This window comes from Parasteatoda tepidariorum, chromosome 4 (genome assembly GCF_982258835.1).
Source record: "Parasteatoda tepidariorum strain Cologne lab strain chromosome 4, Ptep-v5.0, whole genome shotgun sequence".
Taxonomy (NCBI): Eukaryota; Metazoa; Arthropoda; class Arachnida; order Araneae; family Theridiidae; genus Parasteatoda; species Parasteatoda tepidariorum.
The window spans coordinates 69548109-69560135 of record NC_141758.1 but is presented as its reverse complement, the minus strand read 5'-3'; the positions used below and the strand labels follow the sequence as shown (position 1 = coordinate 69560135).

Below are 12027 nucleotides of genomic sequence, written 5' to 3'. Positions count from 1 at the left end.
AACTGACAACTATAATGAAATGAGAAGCATAAAAAGTGGCTTCTTCACATTTTAACCACACTGCCACAAAATATTTATAAGAAACAAATAATTATTAAGATAAGTAGCTAAAAAATACTTTTGAACAAATTAAAATAAAAAATATGAATTAAAAATTCTTCAAATTTTAATTTTTAAAACTTGATTCAAGCATTTTCCAGTATAATGAAGAAAGGGTGATTTTCAAGATCTTTTATACAGAAGAAGAAAAAAAAATAATAATTATTGATTTATTGATGTTTTGTTTCCTTCTATCAGTGATTAATTTTAGCAAAATTTATGCAATACTTCATGCGGTAAAAGTTTTGCCATTTGTTTTTCTTTAAATCTTGATGAACTGCTTTCTAAATGCAGACACAAAAAATGATAGTCATGAAATAAGAAAACTTTAAAAGGAAAATAAAACTGATGTGCCACATGCATAAACTGTTAAGAAACTTAGTTTAAAAAATATGAGTCAAAAGTTTCATCTGATACTTTTTATAATTTATGATCAGAACTAAATGTAACTTTTGAATCCTTATGACTTAAATCTTACTTATTCTCTGAATAGGGCACTGAAATCTCAAACCCACTTCTTCACCAACTCTTGCCATTGCTTATAGTCTAAATGCACCTAAAATCATGCCCTCACCCAAAATCATGTATTTTCTTCCTATTGTTCTTTTCTATCTGGCCCATGTAAATGCAATAGAGGTAGCTTTTTTTCTAAAAGTAGAGCTCTTTTAAGAGCTATTGTTTTAATTCAAACTTTTTTCAAAAGATTTTAAATTTTAATTTTATAAGCGCAAAAAATTTTAAAATATATCTTTCTTTCGAAAATATTCTAGTTTGCATTTTTATGTTTCTGGGCCATATGGCAGCGCTGCTGTGACACTTTGTAAGCCACTATTTTTGCTTTTATTTTCAATATTTGGTATTTTACAAATTTTATGCAATCCTTTAAAATATGCTCTGGCTTTAATTTTTTTTTATTATTATACTTTATTATGACCTTTTTTACCCAAATGAATAACTAGATAATCAAAATATTCTATGTCCTCATTTCTTGATTTTTAATTTACAGCTTTAAAAAGCATTAAGCATATTCTACTAGAATTTTTTAAAAAATAAATTAAAATTCTTTTGAAAGTTCTTTTCATTAAATAGAAGTTCATTTTCAATCACTTAATGTTATTGAATCACAATTTTTGATATGCAATTTAGTTTAAAGCGGAAATTAGGATATTTATTGGATAATATATATAATATTCCATTACGTTATATATTGGATAGATACACTATATATATCTTAATATTGTAATGTAATGGAAGTTTTAATAATCTGTAGTACTTAAAAAGTTCTATCAAATTGCATGCTATTTAATCATGAATACTTCATTCAATTTGATAAAAATAATCTTACCAAGAGAGCCAGAAACCTTTACTTCCTTCACACTTTCTAATTTAGCAGATGGGAAAATTAAATTAGAACCTGAAAAGTTATTTTTTTTAAAAATGTTAAAAATGCTTAAAACAGGACAAATTCAAATTATTCCTAACAGTATTAGTTACTGATTGAAAAATCAATCATACCTTTAGCAACGTTTGATACATTTTTCATCATTCCACCAGATTTAATTGCAGAAGTATCAACCATGTTAGTGTCTGCACATCCATTTTGTGTTGCATGGTTCTCAGTCTTGTCAGTTCGATCCATTCCATTAGCTTCAGTAGATTTTTTGCAGTCAGTGTTATTAGTTGAACTATCTTTATTTTCTAAATTCTCTTCAATACCCTTTAATTTGCCTTCAGCTTCCAATTTTTCTTTCTCTAATTCTTTTTGGTATTGAAGGCAAGGTATGGCAGAAATTGGTATTTCATGTTTCTAAAAAATTTTAATTTAGACTTAAGTTTTAATATCATAGAAATTTAAATTTCACATACCCGAAGTTATCAGGGTATGAAATTTTAATTTCTATGATAAGTTTAAACGTATAATTATCAGGGTGCATAGCCAGATTTTTCAACAAAAATAAGCACTTTTTAAGCACTCAAAAAATATTTTTAATCACTTCCCAAACAAACAAAAAATCATAATTAAGATCTGTGGAGTAATAAACATTATTTTTTTCTATTGTTTTAAGTTTTTAATTTATAAACATAAAATCAATAAAATTTGGGAACATTTTCAAAAACTTCACATAATCATGATAAAATAAGTTTCTGATAAATAATTAGTTCCGTAAATATTGCAGTGAAAGAAAATTGTGAAAATAATGAATTTTTTGCAAATCAGAACGACAATCGATACGGCAAAGAAAAAAATCTCTAAGGTCTAATCTAAATCTCTTTTAAAAGATAGAAAATTAAGCACTTTTAACAAACCCTGAATAAAAAAAGAAACGTAAATCAAAAATAAGCACCATTAAGCACTTTTGAAAAACGCTACGCACCCTGATTATACTACATTTTTTGTGCTTAAAACAAAATATAGCAAGATCTAGAATATTCGCCACAATAAAAAATGAGGTATGTTAAAGCAGTCGTCTGCTGTCATCCCTCCCTTATTAGTTCATGGGCAAAACTTGCTAAAACTGTTAAGTTAAACTCTTTCTAGGTATAAATTTTCCCATTTATGTAGTTTAACAAAAATAATTTTTTCATTAACATCTTAAGATATGTAACATGCATTTTTAATTATACAGAAGAGGGGAGGGAGAAAGGAGTGGGATGTGTTATCCGATCGGGCTTGTTTGCCATACCCCTACCTTTCCGCCACATTGAAACAGATTTTAAGAAGCCTCTTTAAACATTTTTTTTAAAAAACCACTTTAAAACCAAGATACCAATTTAAAATTTACCAATAATTTAGACTTAAAATACAAAATCACTCTTCATTGTACCAAACTCTTTCATTATAACCAATTGTTATTCCGTAGAATATAACATCATTTTCATCAGTGTGCCTGAACTAAACTCTATGTTCCAATATAGAGTCCGAAACCGAGTACAACTTCATACCTCAAAAACAAGAACTAGGCATGTTTGCTTACATTGAAAAAGAATCATTTAATAACAAAAGTTTCAGTTATTAGAAGCATTTCTTTTATTGTTATCATATAATGCACTTAGGAACATATAAGATTTCCTTCGAATGAAGGAAGAGATCTCTAGATTCTTTTCCTTCATATTCGTCATAAAATATTAATTACTTTATTGATAATCAAAAGAAAATATAGCAGCTTTGGGGGAAATCTGCACACTTCCAAACATTCAATTGCTTTAAAATGATTCATACACAATGAAACCATACATTTATACAACATTTATCACTCTTGGCTTAAAAACTTACTTATTCTTTTTGGGAAATGTCAGTCACACTTGGAAAATTTAGTTTAATGTTAAGATATGATGCATTAACTTGAATATAAATTCAAGTAGCATATGCATGAATATTCACATTCTTACAACCCTACTTTCTGCCTAGACATTTCTGTTTTTTTAGAAACAAAAACTTTCTTTTTACTCATCTTTGAACAAGAAGGGTGGAAATCGCATAGAGAAAGTGTGATTAAAGAGAGTTTAAATTTTGTTAATAACCTTTTTAACATTTTAAAAATAATTTTCAGAATTTTCTTCTTTACAAAACACATACATTTTCATTACTAGTTGAAGAAATATCTATAGCTCACTCTTCTAAAAAATGCAGATGCCTCATTTTTTACATCTTTGTTTTTATAATTTTCACAGGCTTTTTCTTACTTATGACTGTCAAATGACTTGAGAAAGGGAAATAAGTGTGTCCAAAGATTTGCTTAAAATTTTAAGCTAAATTTAAGAATTTATAATTTGGTACTTAATGATAGTATCTTATAACTCTTTTTTTTTTAAATTTTAAAATTAGATTTCGGTTCATGCACGATGAAACTGCTTAAATGCTAGGCGGTTAAAAGAAAAACTATTATACAACAAAATGGCCAAATTAACAAAAATGGAACAGAAATCTATATTACTCTATAGATGGCAAAGTTTTAAATTTATCCAGTTTAAGGCAAAATACAGTAAGTATAACAATTTAATTATTTAACTTCAAATACCTCAGAATTATAGAGTTCATACAAAAATAAGTAATACCGAAGAATCACATTTATACTCTTCTTTAATCTCATTTAAACTCATTCTTCCAAATAATTGTATCAACTGAAATCGATTATGAACTTATCCATGGATTTAGTTTTTTCTTTCAATAATAATAAATCAGCACCACAAGAGTTTTCTTTATCTTTTTTTCTACAGTCATTTTATACAAAAACATTATAAGTATTGCCTCCCACACACTGATGTGAGAACAATTATTAGAGTTAAATATTAGAAATTCCTCAGAAAAAAACAATCTTTGTACAGCTTGACTAAATAAATGCTCTTTATGTGAGCAACAAAAAATATTATGTTAAATTAAAATTGGTAGCTTTGGTTTTGCTATTTTCATTGTTTCTTCCATATTTTTCAGGGTTCCCACATAATTTCAAAAAAGAAAAAAAAAATCCCTAATCTTTCTAGTTCAAAGTAAATCCAGACCATATTTTATCTTTATCATGCAACTGCTGGTTGGAAAATTTTGATTTTTTTTAAATTTGTTATGTCAAATATTAGATTTTGTGAGCAAAAAATTATCATAGAATAAAAAGTTTCACAAAAAAGTGGAGTTTTTACAACAAATAATTGTAGTAGATGTTAGAATTATTTAAATTAAATCTCAATAACTGATTGTTATAGACAATTCTAAGATCAGTTATTTTCCAGGTAAAATTCAGGAATTTTCCACGTTTTCGTAAAAAAATGCAATTTTCTCTGATTATTCCCTACTTTTTAGAGTAAAATAAAATCCCCCGACAATTTCAGGTTTTACCTGTTCTACCTGATCAGTGGGAGACCAGTTTTTATTATTACTAGAATAATGTAGTTTGAACATCATGATTTCAGCATTTTCAGAATTAATTGATAAAAATAGATAATTTGAATATTTTGATTATTAGAAGTAGGTCAAAGTCCTAATTGCTTTGAATGACAGAGATCCTACATTAATACAAATAAATAAAAATTACATAGTCTGATTTTAAATCGAATTATTTTTATTATGATCAAACAAAGATCTTACCCTTGTGCTGCCAGGTCCCAGAAAATAAGGTTTTGAGACACAGCATACTCTAGTTTGCTTATGAAGATAGATAGGTATTCCACTGTTATGAGTAACCTCAATCCATCCTTCAGGTAAAACTTCAAAGTGATCTTTTCCTCTAACTATAATGACAAAGGGAAAGAAAATACAACATCACAATGAAAGTGAAAAATATAGCAGAATCACAACAATGCCAGCGAAAATGAAAAACAGTTAAACATTCAATCTTTTCAGTCAGTTAATCCAAGACAAAGAAGTTGGCTTTTAACTCTTTGAACACTTTTTTCTCTCTCCTTTATACGGGAAGTCTGATAATAATTTTTTTTAAAATTCCAAATCATATGACTGTGACCAAATCATATGACTGTACCAGGATTTACTGAGTCGATTTGTAGCATAATGTTCATATAATCAAATTTGTCTCAACATTAAGACACTCAGAGAATATAATTTTAAAATCAATAAAAAAAATTCAACTCTTTCCATTAAGTAACTTATTCCTTTCAGAATAACACGCTACCACCTCTAAAAATGGATTTTTACTGGGAATAAACTCCCCAGAAAAGTGAAATTAGATATACTTTACTTTGCATAGACAAATTAAATCAAAAAATAAGCACAACTAATTTATGTAGCTAAAAATTTATGTTAATTTAAAACATTGGCAAAATTAAATAACTAAACAAACCAATAACTAAAAAAATTTTTGAAACTATAAAAAACTTTCTTAAATTTTCCAAAACTATAATCAATTTACACTAATTATTTGCATTAATTTCATATTAATCTTTCCTTAAATTCTATCCACAGAATTCTTCCACATATTTTTTTTCTTCTTTTGAATCTGAGAGAAAAATATGCAGATGCTGCATATAATCTATAATGCCTGCTGTAGAGGCACATGATTTTGGCTATCTGCAACAGTTTTCAATCATTTAAGAATTGTAAATAATTCATTAATTTTAAAAAATACAAATTTTTAGAAAATTGATGTGTAAATACACTTCACAAATACAACATTTTTAGAGATTTAGGTGAAATAACAATGGTAATTGCTCAGAACTTTCTGAAAGAATGAAATGTAAAGTATATATTTCATTAACATTGCAGTACTCATATTTTCCTTAACTATAAAATATACTTAAATAAATTCCCCTACATTGTTATCAACATTGAAGCATTTATAAAAGCATTGAAAAGGTTGATTTGAATTAAATTTACATAACAAATACTAAATAAGTTTATATGGAGCAATGTATTTAATAATATAATAAATAGTTTAGTAAATATGATGAAAGAGGATTTTTTGTAATTGGAATCTTTAATTGTAAATACAGATAGTAATATTGTAGAGGAAAAATTTTCAAAAAAAAAATAAATCTAAACATGTAAACAAAACTTTCTTGAGAAGGGTTAAAGAATTCATTCGCAGTCACATTTAATGAGATCTTAGCAAATGGACATTTCTAAAAGTACAATAGAGGAAATTTTAAAGTTGTTTCTTGCATATTGCAATTGAGAGGATAAACTATTGTTTTGACAGACCATGACAATTTATATTTATTAGGATAAAATTCAGTCACTAACACTAAACTGAAATGTTTTACCAATGGTAAAGAGCAATACCTTTTAAAATTAATTTCTCTTTCACTTCATGCTGATTTTCTGGACTTGGCTTTCCATAGTCACCTAGACCAGCTTCTAACATTGCATCAATTTCATTGGCAGATATTTCTGATTCACTATCAGAACTTCTTGCCTCTTGATCTGGATCATTATCATTACTTTCAAACTCATCCAAAATGTCAAATTCTATTTCTGGTTCTTTATAACTAAAATAAAATCAAACTTAATCAGAATGTTTAGCAGGGGTAGTAGCAAAGTTTTTAAAAATTTTAGGGTAATTTTAGGAACTTTTTTCAAAAAATTTTAGGTAAATTTTAGGGGTAATATATGATTTTGCTAGGATAAAAACAGATCACACGGTAGTTTATTACATAACAGAAGATTATTCTTATTCATCGATACATATCATAAATAATTGCAAATCATAAAATAAAGCTCTGAAATTTAATAAGTCAAGAATGAAATCTCTAAAGTGTAAAAATGAAATTTCAACTTTACATATTACTTAACAAAAATTAAGTGCATAATTCAGGAACAGGCAAAAGTGAGAATAAATCAAGAGAAAAAATAAATTAACACTAACTTGGAAAAATTAAATATACTTTATTAAATCCAAAGCAATTCGAAAATTAAAATGCAACGCCAAATAAAAAATTAAGGAATATTTGACTAAAACTTGACGAACTTAAAATTATTATAAGTGATATATACATTAAAAAAATTCACAATTTCATTTCTTTCCCATCCTCATCAGATTAAGTATACAGAAAATGATTTAATCATTTATGAAGTAAAAATTTACCATATAAAAACTGTATCAACTTAAATATTAACAAAAATAATACTGTCTTAAATTGTATATACTTTAAACAATTTAAATTATCATATCTCTGATACTTATATGTACTATTAAAGTACACATAAAAGTTTCCAAAATTTTATATCAGATAAAATTGAAGGAAATCATGACAAAAATATTACTAACTAAAGTTATATATACTGTAAATAATTCCCTTTCTCATCCTCTGTGATGTTTATATAAACAATAAAAGTATTAAAAAAATAGTTCGAAAAATCAGAACAAATGATCTGCATACCTTTAATTAAAATTATTACCACAAATTAAAATTCTTTTTCGATTCTATAGTAATTTTTAAAAAAAAGAACATTCCTTTCTAAAATAGAATACGTTTTTATTTGATTCTTATTTAATTTTTACCTTCTTAATCAAAACTTTATTATTACCCTTTAAATTACCTTATTAAGAAAAACTATTGTGTGATTTTTTTAGATTTCAAATCAGCAATTTATATTAAAAGTTAGAGAAAAACAAATTAATTATGATCATTTTGCTAATATATTCTTGATATGATTTGTAAGATTCTTTTACTGCCCTCAATAGTGTTGTGGTGATCTTCACCACTCCTCCATAATTTCAAATGGTATCTTTGATTCGTCTAAGAGACATAATAGTATTCTCATGGTGACTCACATTAAGCATTGCTTTATTTATCGAAAAACCTCTCTCAGGATCAGAATTCCCATGTGGCAAAATTAAAACAGCTTTAATTAATGTAGTTAAATTCTTATATTTTAGATTATTGCTGTTTTATTTATATTTAGCCTATAACTCTAATTTTTTAGGAACACCAACAAAATTTTATCAGATTTTTAGGAATTTTAGGGTTTGCACATAGTTTTAGGAATTTTATGAATTTTAGGGGGAATGCGACCCCTGGATAAAGGTAGAAGTTTTAGGATCCTTTTGTAAAATAATTTTCTGTGCTCCCGATTTTGATTTATAAACTTAATACTTATAACATTTAAAGCAGGTTCATGCGAAATATCTTAATTTATAAATAATGGACAATAAAAATTCATATAAAATTAACTAAATTATTATATGTAGAATATTTTAATTATGCTAAATTCAAAGAGGCAAACCAAAGCATAAATCCTTTAAAAAAAAATCAAAGAAGTATTCTATAACTTTTGCCTTTCAGCAGCTTTTTTTTTTTAATAAAATTAATTTCATTAAAAATAGTATATACAAAATTCAAAATTGAACTTTGAAGACTGCATTTTTACTCAAATAACATAAAATATGCAATGAATTTCAACTGAATATGCTATAATTGTAGTAAATAATCTCTTTTTGAGATATATATATATATATTTGGAATTAGGCTTTTGTTTTACATAAAAAAAAGTCTATTATACAATATATACAATGATTTAAATTGAACCTATATAAAATAATCATTAATTATTCAAGCTATTCAGTTTGTCAAACAAATTTTCAATTGATTTATTTCACTTGCATTAATTTATTATTTTTCTCACATTCAATTACATGAATAACATGTTACCGAATTATAAAATTAAATTCTTAAACAGATAACAATCCTCATAATGCTAATTTGTGTTACCTACTTGATATATATAGGTATAATTTAAATAAAGAGGCACTTGTTATGTCATACTTATTGAACAATCAAAAAGAAAAGAAAACAAGAAGGATTATCGAATTTGCATGATAATAAAAGCTTAATAATAAACAAAATACAACTGTCTAAACTACAATAAACAATTAAACTTTAATTGCTTTTTTCTTTACAAGAATTTTTTATGAAAAAGATGAAAGAAGACGTAAAAGATTAATAAAAATTAATTTTCATCGAAACAGAACTATTATTTAAGTCAGTAAAATCAGCCATCATTATTAAGCCAGTAAAATCAGCCATCAGTAAAATTAGTTCATAGAAAATGTTCAACTCCATTTTTACAAATAAAAAAAAAATCAGCTTTATTTTATGCATAATGGTAGAATTCTATATGTAATAAACATAAAAATAAATGTAAGCTTTGTTTTGTTTAATTTTTGAAAATAAAATTGAGTTAAGATTTAGTTTAAAAACAATACTGGATTTCTATCAAAATATTTAGCTTACAGCTATTGAAAGAAAATTTAAGGAAAAATAAGTAAATAAATAAAATTAATACTAGAGCTATTGTTAAATTATTAAAAAAACACTACTTTTAAAATATCAGAACATCACTTAACTTCTCATTTAGTTAAAACAAGTCATTTACACTAATAGTTAAATGCTGAAAAACTTTAATAACTTTGTTTTAATTTTTTTGGAACTAAATTCAGTTAAAAATCTATAGGATTAAAAATAATAAAATTAAAGAAAAAACATTCAACAAATTTCAAAAAAAAAAAAAAAAAAGTGGTTGGAAAAAACTAACATTATGCACATTAATTTTAAGAATTTAACGACTTTTATAATAAAAAAAAAAGCTCCTTTCAATCCAAAGTTGGGTTGATTAATGGCTGAATATTAGATAAATAACTATAAGCTTTTTATTATTTCTTTTAAAATAAAAACAAAAGCAATAAAAAAATAAAATTATTTCAATTATATATATACATGCATCGACATAATTAAAGAAAAGAAGAAAAATACAAACTTATTACAAAAAAGTATAAATTATTTAACTACAATATATGCCATTAAATGTCTTTCAATAAATAAATTAAAAAAATGTTTAGAATAGCAATTAATGAAAAAAAAATCATTAGACATATAAATATTTTTTTTTTGACAAATAGATTGAGTTCAGAACCAAATAATACAGAGCAATCGCAAAATAATAAAGGTTCTACTAAAAATAAACTGCATGAAATTATCCCTGTGGCAGAATTTTTTCCGCCTTTCTGCGACTAACTTCCCTAGCACTGATATAATATATCTTGCTTTAAGATACTTTTAATTATAGCAATCATTAATTTCAAGTAACAGAAACGTTGCAATTACAGGAGAAAGTATACAATTAAAATGTATAAAAAATTTCAACTGTAAAAGTAATATTTTTTAATTTCTATTATAGGCAATATTCTCGCATTTTGTTGGTGGAAAAATACACTAATTATTTCCTCTTTCGAATTTTGCAAATCATTACATAAAATCAAAATCCGTGAATAAATTAAGCGATAATAAATTAAAATTCGTAAAATCCAAGCAGTAACTCCCAAAATGAAGATTAACAACGAAATCACGCAAATAGGACTCTTTAAAAAAGAGTTACTCAAAAAAATTTATGTAAAACAAGGTGTGCTTTAAAGAAGAAAAAAATGAAAGAAAGAACACCATTTCTAAAGCGAACTATCTTTTTAAACTTTCGCAATTTCTGAAATTTTTATTTCATATTAATAATTTGAAATTCTAGCTAAAGCCAGTCATCACAGATATTTTTTTTTAAATCTCAAAAAAGAATTTTAAAAAATCAGGATTATTTCTTTCCTCTCTGATACGCAAGAAAGACATCTTTGAAAGAAAAAAAAAGTCTGCAGAAAGGAAAACCAAAATTTTCCCCTACCCAAATGAAAAATCTTTCTGCAAGGGGGAAGTTATAATAAGTCTCTTTATAAAAAATTTCATGAAATAAAACAAAATTTAAGACAAGACAAAATTTAAGTAATAGAAAACTGAAAGTAACAAAAAAAAAAAAAAAATTCTACATTCTGAAGATAGACCTGAAAATAACTACAGCCATGTGGTGACTTAAATTAAATAAACAACCAGTCATTATTCCGTCGTTTTTTCTTTTGAATATCTTTTAATGATAAATACAGAAAGACTCTGGAAAACAGAATTTCATTAAAATGTCCAATTTATCCATTCAAAATTTTGATCCTTCAGAATCTATCAATTTTTGATGGAAAGATCCTTGTAGGGGGGGGGGAGGCTCTTTTTCAAAGTTGTAATGTATACAATAAATTATTTTGCCTTCCAAATATTTTCACATTAAGTTCTTTAAAGTCAGTAAGTTTAACTAAATTTTGTCTTATATTTATAATATTCTTACTATTGAATAAGCTTTTAATAGTTTCAGATTATTTTTAAAGTGAATTTTTTTCAAAAATATAATTCAATTCAAGCAACAAAAAAAAAAGTTTGCAAAATGTGGCTATTGAAAAAGGATCTATCGATATTGGTCATAGACTTATTAGGGAAAAAGTGCCTACTAAGTTATTGGAGTCTATCAGCCACAGACTAAAATTTAAATTAAAGTTATTAAAGTTATTAAATTAAAGTTTTAATTAATTAACTTAAAATTTAAATTTTCAGGTCAATCCGACGATGAAACACCCACAAAACTGCGACTGAGATTCGTGCCATTCAGCATCACGAAAT

At 25.5% G+C, this 12027-nt stretch overlaps 1 protein-coding gene across 1 annotated transcript in view; it reads right to left on the bottom strand.

Annotated features, from left to right (window-relative positions):
• pasha (microprocessor complex subunit partner of drosha) overlaps window positions 1-12027 on the bottom strand; it is a 36382-nt gene that overhangs the window by 8921 nt on the left and 15434 nt on the right. The window contains exons 3-6 of the mRNA XM_016068233.3: window positions 6827-7032; window positions 5180-5322; window positions 1615-1906; window positions 1445-1513 (exon numbers count right to left, since the gene is read on the bottom strand). Coding sequence (XP_015923719.1) covers window positions 1445-1513; window positions 1615-1906; window positions 5180-5322; window positions 6827-7032 — 710 coding nt within the window. The remainder of the gene's footprint in view (window positions 1-1444; window positions 1514-1614; window positions 1907-5179; window positions 5323-6826; window positions 7033-12027) is intronic.